Consider the following 15,279-nt stretch of genomic DNA (forward strand, 5'->3'; position numbering starts at 1 on the left):
CAAGCCTACAGGCCACAGAAAGCCCCCTTAGGGTGGAAGGAAAACATGTTGCTAAGGGTATGTTGGTGGAATGGAATGAAAATACTTTGTAACCCTTAGACCTATGGCTGTACCTATGGTACAGGTACGTGTACAGGTACTCGGACCAGGACAGTATGCTCTGAGCCGAGCCTCAGCCTAACCTATTGGAGTCAAAAGAGGGAAAAAGGATACAACTTGATGGGACGTGTACAACCGGGACAGGTCATGGATGTGACGATGGAAGGAAATAATATTATTTGAGGTCAGAGAAGATAAAGAAACTACTAAAATAACCAGAGACATGTTTCACATTGAACTTCTAAAAATTAATAAGTACAAGTCATACATTAAAAAAGTGAAGACAATAAAGGAACACTTGGAAATGGAGGGTAACAAGATAAATTTGCAGGAACTGAAAAGAGAACAAAGACTTGCCTTCTCAAAAATGACAGCCTTGATTTGGACATTGTGGCAAGCCAACATGTGTCTGATTGTGTTATGCAAGCTAGTACTTCTGGGCGCCTTCTCCAAATGATCTTTACTTGGAAACATAATTTTCAAGGAGGTTAAACCAACCTGCTTAAGAAGTTTACCTGTTGCTCATTTGGCAGTTGGATGTGATGGCCCTGTTAAAGATTTCTTTGTTAGGTTTATGTTGATTGTAATATAGGGATATTGTTGCTCAAACTTGTCATTAAAGAATGGTGTGTAAGAATGTGCCTCAAAGGAACGATACAAAATACGGTTGAGTGTAACTAAGAATTGCAGAGTGCACTCATATTTCTGTGGACTTGAATTTGTACAGTGCATCACACCCTAATATCGATTAGTGTGAGTGATTTGAAATCATAGGGTGGATTGCTGTGTGTCAGTTTCCTATGATTTCAGACCTACTCATTTGTGCCAAAGACAAGATGTTTTTAGTAGTAAAGTTGCTTTGATATTAAAAAAAAAAAAAAACAACAGGTGGGCCTGGGTGGCTCAGTTGGTTAAGCGTCCGACTTCGGCTCAGGACATGACCTCTCGGTTCGTGAGTTCGAGCCCCGTGTCGGGCTCTGTGCTGACAGCCTGGATGGAGCCTGCTTCCGATTCTGTGTCTCCCTCTCTCTCTGCCTCTCCCCCACTTGTGCTGTCTCTCTCTCTCTCAAAAATAAATAAACATTAAAAAAATAAAGACAAGTACGTTTTTCAGGTTTTGGTAATCATTCAGAAGTGCTATACCAACCATCCCTCCCATTGGCCCATCCTAACATCTTTGTAACCTGTACTAAGAAAGCTATTTTATTGTCGTTTTCCTGCCCATGTCTTTGATTACCATGAATATAGAACTTTTTTTTTCCTAACCCCTGTTGGCGGCTTTTGTTTCTTTCACTCTGTATCTGCTGCTTGTGTCCTTTGCTCACGTTTTAGTACGAATTTAGTCTTTTTGGTTTTGATTTGACAGAACTCTTTATTTAACAGGAACTGAACGCTTTATCGCGTATGTGGCAAATAACTGTCCGTCATCTTGTCTTTTGCCTTTGCTTACGATATTTTACAGTGTTGGCACAATCAAATCAGCGTTTCCTTTCATGGTTTCTGCTTCTAAGGAGATGCCGAGAAAATCATCCTCTCCTCCCAGATTAAAAACACGTGTTTTCTTATTTGTCGGAGTATGTTAACGGTTTTACATTTTCTTTTACCAAATATTTAATCCCTTTAGAATTTACGGTTTGCGATATACCCTATAATTTGAGTTTTCTTTTTTCCACATTAACTGCACTGTCTTACAACTCAAGCACAGTTGCTTCTCAATTCTGTTTGATCATTGTCTGTTGGAGCACATGAATATCTAAAAATCATTTTAGGTAATAGGTTCGGTTGTCATCTCCAGCAAACATTTTCCACTAGAACGGCTAATAGTTAAGTTGACACAAAGCAATAAAAGGAACAGATCCTTTGCAGATCATTTTCTAAATCCCCCCACGTCATTCCCACGAATAGGTAGGAGATAGGAAAAGTCTTTCCCTCCAGTAGCCTCTTCTTGTTGATAGCTTAGGTTTCGGTCGTATTTCTGCATCTGGTCATCACAGATCTCAAAGCTGTTTCTTCTTACTTTCTTTTTCTCCCCCCCCTGCCCTCGTCCACCAACTCTGGGAACCCACAACCTCAGGTACCTGGGTTCTCCCCCCACGCTCCTGACCTGTCTGCCATACCTTCGCTTGCTCTCCTCTCTTCACGACACCCCATGTTTTCCTTCCCTGTCCTACATCCCTCTTTCCTCCCACATCACAGTGCATATGACTATGCAATCTTTCCCTGTAATTGTATTGGGTAGAAAACTTTCCTATTTCCTAAATGTATCATTTCTTCTAGGAAATCACTACTTGCAGGACCAGCTTGTATTTATTAGGTGTTAACATGTTAGGTGCTGAGGATACAGAAGTAAAAAGGCTTTGCGTGCCTTTGAGGAATTACCGTAGCCAAGGTAACAGATATGGGTACAGACCATTCAAATTATTCTTTGGCCTTATGGGAATTGTTTGGTCAGGTTTTTTTAGTGTGTTCTTGAAAAGAATGAGGTGTCTGTATTTGTCGAACATAGAGGTTTTTTTTAATGTCCATTGGGTCAGTTTTGTTATTTTTGTTATTTGCTTCAAAACTTACAATAACTATACCTTTCCTGGCTTTTGACTGCCTACCCTGTCAGTTCCAGAGAGACAGATACGCTAAATCCCCAGTTATACTTGTGGCTTTGTCTGTTTCTTACAGGTCTGTCAGTTTTGCTTTATATATTTTGAGGATGTGTTTTGGGGCGCATTCAAATTTTAGATTATTATCTCGTCCTGGCACGTCGGACCCTTTTATCGTTATGAAGAAACCTTCATTACCGCTGGTAGTTCTCGCCTCACAGTCTGTTTTGTTTGCGGTCACATTTCCTTGTGTCCATATGCTTCTTTTGCTGGCCGCTTCCCTCAGCCTTTCCACTGCTCCGTTGTTAGATGTGTTTCTGACAAATAATATAGTGTTAGGTTTCGCTGTCTTACTCAATCTGGCAAGTAAATTGTTTAGACCATTTATATGATATAATTATGGATCTTTTGAGTTATAACCCACCCTATTTTGGGTTTTCTATTTGTCTTTCTGTTCTCTGTTTCTCCCTTTCTTATTTATTTTAACATTCCATTTTTCAGGGCACCCGGGTGGCTCAGTCGATTAAGCGTCCAATTCTTGATTTCTGCCCAGGTCACGATCTTACAGTTCATGAGTTCAAGCCCCACATCAGGCTCTGTGCTGACAGTGCAGAGCCTGCTTGGGATTCTCTGTCTCCCTCTCTCTGCCCCTTCCTCCCCTTCCCTTCCTCTCTTGCAATAAATAAATAAACTTAAAAAAAAAAAGAGCAACATGCCATTTTTCTTCATACGAATTTAGAAATTAAACATTTGCTTTATTCCTAATCTTTCCATGATTACCCTAGAAATTACTACATTTTAAATGTAATACCTTTGCACCTCCTTCCAGATAATAGAAGTACCTTAGAATACTTTAGCTCAGGCACCTGGGTGGCTCAGTCAGTTGGGCATCTGATTTCAGCTCAGGTCATCTCATGGTCTGTGAGTTCGAGCCCTGCGTCGGGCTCTGTGCCGACAGCTCAGAGCCTGGAGCCTGCTTCGGATTCTGTGTCTCCCTCTCTCTCTGTTCCTCCCGCACTCATGCTGTGTCTCTCTTTCTCTCAAAAATAAACACTAAAAAAAAGTTTTTTTTAATTAAAAAAGAAAAAGAACAGAGATGCTCAGAGTGGTGCATAGGCCTTGGAACATAGTAGTTTATGTGTTGAAATAGATAGTGATGAAATAGGAAGCACTCATAAAATACTTCCTGTCCTTACTAAAATATGACAGGTGTCTTGAGGAAAAGTATTTGTGTGATTATTTAAGTTGCAAGCTGAACTAGCAGCTTTCCTCACAAAATACTATTTCTACTTGAAAGAGCCACTTACAAACTGCGCTTACTCACATTTGGATATTTGGCCAACATTTCATCAAAAATGAATAAAGGAAGCCTGTCGCCACAAGGAAAATTCTCAGGGGAGAATATTTGTTGTAAATGACAAAGTAGAAGCTTTTAAGTAAAAATTCGAATCTTGGAAAACATATTACAAGTTGATGGCTCGTCAGTAATCTAAGAAATTTGTGATGAGATGACGGTAACACCACCAAATGTGATATTTTAATATTGTACAGTGAAATGTGTAAATATTCGGAAGAGCTGCATAATTCAGTGAACCGATATTACAAACTAATGCATGATGTTATAAAATCATGGGTGGGGGGGCGCCTGGGTGGCTCAGTCGGTTAAGCGTCCAACTTCAGCCCAGGTCACGATCTCGCGGTCCGTGAGTTCGAGCCCCGCGTCAGGCTCTGGGCTGATGGCTCGGAGCCTGGAGCCTGTTTCCGATTCTGTGTCTCCCTCTCTCTCTGCCCCTCCCCCATTCATGCTCTGTCTCTTTCTGTCCCCAAAATAAGTAAACATTTAAAAAATAAAATAAAATAAAATAAAAAATCATGGGTGGGTAAAATAACTATTCAGAGCGTTAGCACATCAATGAGTATAAAAAGCTGTGATACGGTTTCAGATCACACATTGTGACTGACTTAAGAAGCTGTCACTTGTTGCATTTTTGGTGCAGTATCGAAGAATTTACACAATCATCTGAAAAGGCCATGAAAACACTCCTCCCCCCTGCAGTTACATGTGCACACGCTAAGGTGATCTGCAAAAAATACAAAGGTAGTGTTAGTCTTCTCACAAAAATTTTACAAAGAAAGAAAATGTTACCTGATAACATGTAATGGGTTTATTATTCTTCCTTTTCAATGAATTACTAAAATAATTATTTTTTGATTTCTCAGTTTCGATTTTTAATGTGGCAAATATTGACAGATACAATGCACGTCAACAAAAGTTCTTTGAGTTTTTCAGCGGTTTTTAAGAGCGTAGAGTGGTCTCTAAGACCAAAAACTTTGGGAATTGCTACTTTAAAATTTCTTTTAGTAAAGGTCCGCTGTGGGCAAGTCCTTAGATCTTGCTTTCTGGAAAATGTCTTTATTTCATCCTTACTCTTGAAAGATGTTTCCAAAGACAAAATGCATTGTTCTTCAACACCTCCAAGATGTTCTTCCACTGTTTTCCAGCTTCATCATTGCTGTGGAGAAGTCAGCTGCCATCTGTCTCTTTGAAAGTCACTGGTTCCCCCCCCCCCCCCCCGCCACCCCTCACCGCTTTTCGGACTTTTCTCTTTATCTGTGATGTTTCATTGTTTCACTCTGATGTGTCTAGGTGCAGATTTCTTTCTCTCTCCTGGGATTTGTTGGGCTTCTTAAGTCTGTGGATTCGTATCTGCCATCACGTCTGTGAACGTCCTCAGATAGTCTTATTAACATTTTGTCTCTGCCCCATTCTTTCTCTAGAATTATGATTAAGTGTGTAGTGATTATTAGATATGTAGTAATTTATTCTGTTCTCTCTTTGCCCCTCTAAGCTACATTTTAGATTATTTCTTCTGTCTTATTATTCAGCTTACAATTCTCTCATTCTGCTGAGAATAAATTTGAGTCCATTTGTTGTATTTTTCATTTGTAGGTCAGTTTGTTTCTTTCAAATCTGCTAGATGACTCTTTATAACCTTCTGTTACCTGCAGATAATGTCATGCTTTGCCTTTTCTTTTTTTAATGTTTATTTATTTTTGAGAGAGAGAGAGAGTGTGTGAGTGGGGGAGACACAGAGAGGGGGAGAGAATCCCAAGCAGACGCCACACTCATCATGGATCCCAGTGTGGGGCTCAGTCCCACGAACGTGAGATCATGACCTGAGCCGAAAACAAGAGTTGGACGATTCACGGACTGAGCCACCCAGGTGCCCCTAGTTTTATGTTTTCAAGATTTTATTTTTACGTAATTTCTACATCCGACACGGAACTCAAACGCACAACCCCAAGATCAAGAGTCACACGCTCCACTGACTGAGCCCGCCAGGCATCCCTGCCTTTCATTTTTTAAAACAGTGTAAGCAGAGTTGTTTTATAATTAATAATTCTAGTCTCTGTAATCTTCTGGTTCTCCCTGATGCTACCTTGGCTCCTCGTATGTTTGGTTTTCTTTAAGATTATGTGCTGCTTTGTTTCCTAATACTTCTCTGCATTAATAATGTAAGGCCTACGTTTTAAGTTACCTCATCTCAAGATGATTAGTGCTGGGTACCTGGGCACATTGCAAGCCCAAAGTACCTTAAATGTAGCGTCCTGGACCACAGACCTAAAAATTCACGAGGCTTTGATTAATTCTTAATCAGTCTAGTGGCCTCTTGAGAGTTTTTAATGTGGGGAGGGAGTTCTGTCAGACTTTCCACGTTGGCAGGCCCCAGGCTTTGAAACCTGTCCTCTTTATCAAAACCAAAGATCAGATTTCCCTCATGCATAGGTGCCCTCAGGCTGACACATCTATGTTCTACTTAACCTCTCTGGTTCCTGCTTTTCCTTTAGTTTTGGTCCCAGCACCTAAATTTCAAACCATTATGGGAAACTACCTCCAAAAACAGCATGTAAAACTTTAGTCTAGCCATAAAAATACGAAGTGCTTGCACATACGGATATAAATGCCTTAGCAATAACTTTGAACTCCCACCTTACGTATTAGGCAGCACACGCCCAGCAAGCGGTGAGAGAGACAGTGTTGTGTAGTTGTTAAGTTCACAGGCTCTGAAATCAGACCGCCCGCGTTTAAATTCTGGCTCCGTCTCAGGGCGCCTGGGGGACTAGGTCGGCTGGGCGTCCGACTTCAGCTCAGGTCATGATCTCACAGCTTGTGCGTTCGAGCCCCACGTCGGGCTCTGTGCCGACAGCTTCAGATTCTGTGTCTCCCTCTCTCTCTGCCCCCCTCCTTCCTGCCCCTGCTCTGTCTCTCAAAACTGAATAAACATTTATAAACATTTTTAAAAAATTTTAAATTCTGGCTCCGTCTCCTAGCAGTCTGTGAATTTGTATAGGATACTTCATCTCTCTGTGCCCTGCTTTGCGAAAGGACAGTCGTAGGTGTGTTTACCTCATGGGGCTGACGTGAGGATCGAGGAAGTAAGGCACGTGAGTATTTAGCACAGTGCCCACCGTGCCTTTGGCTTTCAAGTGCTTAGAACATGCAGTACTTAGTAGGAGTCTGGTCAGTATGCACTGTGAATTGTGTTAAGTGTTACTGAGCATCTTCTCCACCAACAGCCTATGTTACATTTTCTTGGTTTTTGGCTACATTCGAGTCAGCAAGACAGTCATACTCATAACTCAAATGGAAAACAGTTAGCATTAATTATTCGTTTACATGGCGAAATTTTTAAGATAGTTTAACGTTTTACAAGCTTCTAATCAGAATAGCAAAGAATCGATGCTTCATAGTGGAGTGCTTTGTCAACCAAGACTCTAAGAAGGTAGAGAAGCATACAAGCCTGGTAATGGCGATGTGGGGTTGTCATGAGCAACAGCCGTGCATATAATGCTGGCGTTCACACTCTACATTTGATGGTGTTTGACACGTTTCTCTGAATTCAGGTTCTCACTGTGACCCTCAGAGGCAGCCGTCTATTTCCACAGTGTTGATCAGCAAAGCAGGGCTTGGAAAGGTTAGTGTCGGATACTAGGAAGAGGAGATAGGTTGGTGCAGTCATTTTAAGGAACAGCTTGGGATTCCTGGTGAAGGTGAGAATGTGCATGCCCTGTGACCCAGCAACTTCATTCCTGGGAAGATAGCCTGGGGAAGTTCTGGAACGCGGCCCAAGTTAACATGTAACATTTATGGGATAGTATGTTTTAGCCTCAGTGAGGGAATGGGCACAAACCCTTTGGCTTTATTCATAACCGTGGTACAGCACTCCAAGTAAAATGAAAAATACAGATCTATGTGTATCAGTGTGGATGAATCAAGGGACATAAAACTAAGCGGGACACTGGCAGGTAAGTTCTGGAGACCTAATGCAAAGAGATTATAGTCCACAGTGCCATATTAGAAGCTTCCAAGTGGCTGAGAGTAGATCCGAAATGTTCTAAACACAAAGACAAATAATTATGTGACATGACAAAGATATTAGCTGATTATGAGCTACAGTAATCAGTGTAACATATAAATGTACCAAACCAACACTCCGTATACCTCAAACTAACACAAGGTTATATGTCCGTTATATCTCAATTAAAAAAAAAAAAAAAGGAAAACTAGTTGCAAAGGATAAATATGGTGTCATATTGTGTATATAGTCAAAGAGCATAAAACAGGAGCGCAGTATATGTTGCTTGTGGGCATCTACAAAAAGCAGAAATACAAAAAGGTACCTGCCAGCTTGAGGACAGCGGTTACTTCCGGAGGAGGGAGATCTAAGCAAATTTGGCCAAGGACCGATGTCCAGTTAGCTCTGTTTCCTAAGCTGTGATACTGGTTTTCTCTCTGCTTGAAATTATATGTAACTTTTTATTTTTTTCAAATAAGGAAACGTTTTTTAAAAAATGAAAGAGTTTTGGAATCCAATAGACCTTGGTTCAAAGCCTGCCACCCATTTGCCCCATTCCTTCCTCTCTCCAATCCCGTGTCCTCATCTGTGAAATGGGATCACGGTAACTTGGTTTGAGGACCGGTGGAGGTGACACGCGTACAGTGTCCAGGATCATACCTACCTTCGTACAGGTGCTCGGGCACCGCATCCTCGAGCGCCTTCCCCCGCTCACGCGGCCAGCCTGGGGCCGACCGAGGCTCCGAGCTCGGATGTCCGGGCTGGAGTCCCTGCCGGTGAGTCCTGGGGACGCACGTGTTCCGGGAGGGGCCGCACCTCCCCGCCCGGCTCCGCCAGCTGCAAGGACGCAGGAAGGGAGCCCGGCCGGCCTTGCCCGCCCCCGGGAGCACCCCTCACTCCCGCCACGGACCCTTCTCCCCCCGGCCTGACTCTGACCAAGTCCGGTGGGGCCCCGGATGCTCGCTCGGAAGAGAGTTTTGCTCCTAGAAGAAGAAAGTTAACTCTGTGATAACGTTTTAAATGCCTGGTGTGAGCGCGCTAGCCTGTCGTGACTTCTCCCTTTCTGTGTCTCGTTGACAGTGTCATCAGCAAAGTGGTCCCGGCGCCCGAAGCCAAGCCGGCCCCTTCTCTGAGCAGACCCAAGACCCCGCCGCCCGCAGCCGCCCCGGCCCCCGCGCCCGTGCACGTGGCCCCCGCCCCGGTGCCTTCGCCGCTCCTCCCGCCGTCGGCCGCGGCCCCCGCCCTGATGCCCGCCCCGGCCCCCGCCGTCTCTGGCGCCGGATCGTCCAAGGCCCCGGTCCGGAGCGTGGTGACGGAGACCGTGAGCACTTACGTGGTGCGCTGCCCTTTGCGTGTGCACGCTTGCGGGGGGGGGGGGGGGGGGGGGGGCAGGAGCGCACTCTTCCCCCGCGACGGGGCTTGCCGCCGCCCCGCGGGTCGTGTGTGTCACTCCCGGATGTCGGACGCGGCCCTTGAGGCCTGGAAAGGCATTTCCATTGCACATGCAAGCCTTGGGCTGAAGGGCATGAAGGTACTGACGTACTTAGTCTCCCCCGACGTCACGGCATCGCTTGCCGTTCCTTTGTGCCGTTTCTTACCGCCCAGCGTCCGCGTCTAAGTATAGAGACGAACAGTGATTCGGCCCCACGTTGGAGTTCTCCAGCCGGCGGTGAAATTGCTCACGGACGCGTATAATTTACATAACGTACACGGATCCTCAGGGCCCGCCGCCGGCCCCAGGTAGCCGCACGGCTGACGGTGCTTGGTGGGCCGAGGCCCAGAGTATGCCAGGCTTGCGTGTTAAATGGAAATGAACTTCCGGACACAGCTTCCTGGCTGTCCAGGCGTGTCCTCGAATGAGTTCCCGTCGCTGTCCTGGGACTGTTTCCAGCTGTTTTCCCCGTACCTAATAGCGTCAGGTCCCACTCTAAAGCCTGAAGTCAATCTCGCAGTGAAGGAGTGTCTTTATAAACACGTCCTTTGGGCACCGTGGAGTGACATACACACGACAGAGGGATTTGAGGCACTTACAGGTGCACGGGGTCCCGGTGCGGATCTGACCACCAAATACGCAGACTGGGATCTGTCCGTTTACTGATGGCCCAGATCTGTCTGAGTAGATGTGATTGGCCAGTAGGACTCGTGGTGTTTGCTACACATCGGGTAAATATTATCTTTCTTGAAGGTATTTTAGGAGGAAATTTCAATAAATAGTTTAGGCACTATAATGATAGAAAGGATGAGAAGGAAATCCCAAAGGTATTGAGAGACGACATAAAGATGTGAAAAATTAACAGAAAAATACTAAGTTGGCAGGCAACTCAAGACAAAAATAGAAGATGTGATAAAAACCTGTGGTCATCAAATTGGCCCATTCTAGCGGCACCCAGGTGGCTCAGTTAAGCATCCGATACAGACTGATTTCGGCTCAGGTCCTGACCTCACAGTTTGTGAGTTCGAGCCCCACATTGGGATCCATGCTGACAACCCAGAGCCTGCCAGGGATTCTGTCTCTCTCCCTCTTTCTCTTCCCCTCCCCCTGCTTGCTCTGTCTCTCCATCAAAATTAATTAATTAATTAATTTTAAAAAAAAATTGACCTGGGGCACCTGGGTGGCCCAGTCAGTTGAGCCTCTGACTTCAGCTCAGGTCATGATCTCACCATATGTGAATTCAAGCCCCACCTCAGGCTCTCTGCTGTCAGCGCCGGGCCCTCTTCACTCTGTCCCCCTCTCTCTCGGCCCCTCCCCTGCTCATGCTTTCTCCCTCAAAAAGAAACATTTAAAAGAAATTGGGCCATTCAAGGACCAAGTTCTAGGTGTTTAACTGAGGGCACATCACCCCATGATGGGCTGATGAGGAAAGTTTACTTAACCTTTTCAGTCTCCATTGCTTCATCGGTAATTAGGGGGTTCTGGTGAGACTAGATGATCGGTACAGGATGTTATAGCCTAGTTTCCAGTTCTCAGTGGATTTTCGGGCTTACTCCCCAGAGATGAATCTGATTGGCATGGATAACATGGAAGCAAAGCCTCGTTATGTCCTCGGCAACATTTTGTAGACAGAAGACAAAACGTGTGATCTGGAGGAAAAACATAGGCAGTAGGGCAAAAAGGCTGATTCTGTGACTGCCTAACAGTGGGACTTTGGAACTGTCACTTCGGTTCCCCTAGCTCCAGCCCCCCATTCTTAACCTACCCAGGGCTTGTTTCAGGATGGCTGAACAAAGTCAGATGTTTGAAAGAACTCAGTACCCTGGTTGCTGTTAGTTATTAAGGATGCTCTGGCAAATTTCTCAGCAGCAACAGAGTCACGGCCTTCTAATTTCAAGAGAGGTCAACCAGCCAGCCGGGCTGGCCATGCATGGCAGCTTCAGGGCATAGTGTGCTGGACCAGGGTTAACCCCAGAGAGCTGGCACATGGTAACAGGTGGTTCTCTCCCCTCAGAGTTAGAGAGGGCTGAATCAGATGCAGCTGCCCACAGGTTTCTTTAGGAAGCTTCCGTATCACGTAGCTTGCCTTCAGTAGACTTCCAAAAATGGTGGCCTTCAAATAGCCCATCAGTGGAATGAAACATGTTCTCCCACGACCCCCGTCGCACACCACGAAAGCCACTCTTTCTGCATTCTAGTCAGGGTTCTATCCACAAGTATAGGCACAGACCACACCTGCAGCACAAACTCATCGAGACTACTGACCGCGTTATTATAAACACTTTTTTTTTTTTAATTTTTTTTTTCAACGTTTATTTATTTTTGAGACAGAGCATGAACGGGGAGGGGCAGAGAGAGAGGGAGACACAGAATCGGAAACAGGCTCCAGGCTCCAGGCTCCGAGCCATCAGCCGAGAGCCTGACGCGGGGCTTGAACTCACGGACCGTGAGATCGTGACCTGGCTGAAGTCGGACGCTTAACCGACTGCGCCACCCAGGCGCCCCAACACTTTTGAAAAGTAGCTAGTAGTCGTGGCTGGTTTTTGAAGGCTCATCCTAGATTTGTTTCTTCCAAACGGGTTTTGTAACTGTGGAATTTGAGGCAGTGATATCATTAGGGATGCTTCCTATTGGAAACAGCTCAGTTAAGTAAAGCAAACTCCAGGGCACCGCACATTTATGGCAGAATAATGTTAACATGTGTAGCTCGGCCTCTCGCATCCCTCCTTTTATTTGCCCTTTAGTTGTTGTGCTTTACTGAAAATGTCATAAAGGGAATGGAAAGTTACTTAGTAACAGCTCTTTTATATCCTTGATCTTATCAGCTAGTTCAGGACAAGTGCCTGGCTAATAAGTAATAAGGTGATCCACGCACATTTGGCTGGATTCAGTAATTCCACGTCTGTGAACGTGACTGAGGAAATTGCATATACTTGAGCTCTGTAGCTTTCAAAAATATCAACTGTTACGGCCATAATGACCCTAAACGTTACCAACTTAACATGTTGACACTAGTTTTTTTAGATAAAAGTGGCCATGGGTCATACTGCTCATAGAACTGGTTATAAAAACACCTTGTTTTTGTGACTTACAAGAGAGTTTAAAACACTCACTAGAAGGGTGCCTGGGTGGCTCAGTGGCTAAAGCGTCTGACTTCTGCTCAGGTCATGATCTCGCGGTTTCTGAGTTCGAGCCCCTGGTCGGGCTCTGCACTGACAGCTCGGAGCCCGGAGCCTGTTTCCGATTCTGTGTCTCCCTGTCTATCTCTGCCCCTCCTCCACTTGCACTCTGTCTCTCTCAGTCTCTCAAAAATAAATAAATGTTAAAAAAAAAAATTAAAATACTCATTAGAAATGCCTTCTCCTTGAGCATTTAGCAGCTCCTTTCTGTCTCCTGTGGATCCCAGGGTACTGATGATCGCGATCATGGCCTTAGCAAATTGTCAAGCCACTTTTTCTCTTTTCAGTTTAACCTGTTTATTAGGTTCATAGTGTAAAGTAATCATTCTTATGTTGCCCTCTCTTTGGTTTTTTTCCCCCATTCCGCCTGGTTTCCCCCTCTTCCCTCCCCCCCCACCCCCTACTTAAAAACCTCAGATCCGAGATGAGTGGGGGAATCAGATCTGGATCTGTCCCGGGTGCAACAAGCCGGACGACGGCAGTCCCATGATCGGCTGTGACGACTGTGACGACTGGTACCACTGGTGAGCGCTGCGGGCGGGACTCGGGCAGGCGCACGAGCGATGGGTCCCTTCCGGACCCCCTCCCGGCGCCACTGCTGTCCTGGGAGCCGCCTGAGGAGCAACAGCACAATAAGATTACGACGTCATTCGTGTTAAGTGCAGAAATCAGCAATCTCTGGACGGTTGTTCTGCAGCCTAAATTCCACATGTTTTGTTTAGCTTATATGTCCTTCTTGTTTAAAAAAAAGGGGGGGGGGGGTAAAGGTTTCCCTTTCCTTTCTTTCCAGTAACTGTCTATAAGCTGCAGCACTTGACAGGAACATCGAGGTAACCCCTTGGCATACACGTCACAAAGCGCAGGCATGAACGGAGGCGTGTCCGCTCTTCACAGCTCCCCGCCAGCTCCCCCACAGTGGAGAAGCATCCAGAATGCGTGCAAATCACCCTCTCACCGTACAGTGTAAAGATCAGATGTAGACAGACAGAAACCCATTCGGCCACGGGACACAGGACACCCAGGAGATAAACACGGGCCGCTGCTCGGAAAAACCAGGCCACTGGTGGCTGCAGGGAGCCCGCCTTCATTCCTGCAGCGGGGCCTCGGGGAGGGCCCCGGCCCGAGAGGGGAGGCCACGCGGCAGCCCTGCTCCGGGAGCTTGAGCTGTTGTGGCCTGGGCTCGGCTGAACATACTAGAGGCGTAAAAATCACTCAATTGTTTAAACTTACTTAAAAAAAATTTTTTTTCAATTAAAACAATTGCTTCAGAACATAGGGAGGCAATCTGCACATAAGTGAAGTTTGGTTATCCAAACAAATGCCTTTTTCTTTCTCCTTTCCAACCACGTAGGCCCTGTGTGGGAATAATGGCCGCACCCCCGGAAGAAATGCAGTGGTTCTGCCCCAAGTGCGCCAACAAGAAGAAGGATAAGAAGCACAAGAAGCGGAAGCACCGGGCACACTGACCGGGCACGTTGACGCCGCGCGGCGCCCGCGAGCCTCGGAGGGAGGGGCCGCCGGCGTCGGGAGGCCGAGGACGCATGCGCCGGCGCCGGCTCCGCCCCGGCCGCAAGTGGCGTGTGACGGAGGGACGCGTGACGGGCGAGGACGGCCACGCCCCCGCTTTCTATTACCAGTGACAAGTATTACTAATAAAAAGACCGTAATCCTCCCTTTTGATTTTCTTTATTCTCTCTCCAGGGCCTTTTCATTAAGGTTATTAGACGAGAAGATAAAGTGTAAGCTGCCTCGACTGTAATTTAAGGACATCGTCCGTCTGTATACAGTTTGCGACCTCTCTCCCGCTCTAGTGAGATAATCCTAATACCAGAAAAGGAGCTCCGGACGGAGTGTTGCTAAATATTTTTGTGACGAGAATATATGAAGCTTCCCCATGCCCCCTCCCCCCGTTTTTAGTACTAACATGTAAAATGTTCAGGCTTTTGTGAAATACCTTCTATTTTTTAAGAAAAAGGTTTCTATCATGTCCCGTTTGCTTTGGCGCAGATTATTTTTGTTGACTCGCACGCATTTTCTACGTTGGTCGCATCCTAGCCGTGCCCTTCTCGAAACTGCTGGCGTTCTCCTCACCGCTCCTACACTTCATCGACTTGTATAAAACCTCCCAGACTATAGAAGATCTCCCCTGCTGTAAATAATAAATATTTATGAAGTAGTTATTTTTTAAATTTTTATCGTGTTTAATTCTGGCTTTCTCTGGAATCCACCGTGATTTCAGCCATGTCTGTAATTCCTGCTGTACATAAGCGAAGAAGGCTAGAAAACAGAGCCATAGTTCCGAGTGATCTACCTTGAGCTGGCCCCGCACCGGGCCCCCGCCCGCCGTGGGCACCGGGGCCCTAGCAGTTGAAAGGAAAACAAGGCAATTTAAATTTGTAGTCCATGATTCGAAATTGTTTTTGTTATCTGTACGTCTCTTCGACTGACTTTTATTAAACGGACGTGTAGATTCCCCCGAGAGAAAACAAAAACAAAAACGAAACATAAAACATATACTGTAGCATTTTATGTTTATATTGTTTTATTTCTGCAAATCTGTTCATGGAGATTGTGGTTTAAGGCTGAAATGAAGTATATTATGAATTTTTTTTCTTAAA

At 45.6% G+C, this 15,279-nt stretch overlaps 1 protein-coding gene across 1 annotated transcript in view; it reads left to right on the top strand.

Moving 5' to 3' along the window:
• The window catches only part of TAF3 (TATA-box binding protein associated factor 3), a 181,114-nt gene extending 166,260 nt beyond the window's left edge, over window positions 1-14,854 (top strand). Inside the window, exons 5-7 of the mRNA XM_047864938.1 lie at window positions 9,131-9,386; window positions 13,079-13,185; window positions 14,013-14,854. Coding sequence (XP_047720894.1) covers window positions 9,131-9,386; window positions 13,079-13,185; window positions 14,013-14,127 — 478 coding nt within the window. The 3' untranslated portion in view covers window positions 14,128-14,854. The remainder of the gene's footprint in view (window positions 1-9,130; window positions 9,387-13,078; window positions 13,186-14,012) is intronic.
• Window positions 14,855-15,279: the final 425 nt, after the last annotated feature.

This window comes from Prionailurus viverrinus, chromosome B4 (genome assembly GCF_022837055.1).
Source record: "Prionailurus viverrinus isolate Anna chromosome B4, UM_Priviv_1.0, whole genome shotgun sequence".
Taxonomy (NCBI): Eukaryota; Metazoa; Chordata; class Mammalia; order Carnivora; family Felidae; genus Prionailurus; species Prionailurus viverrinus.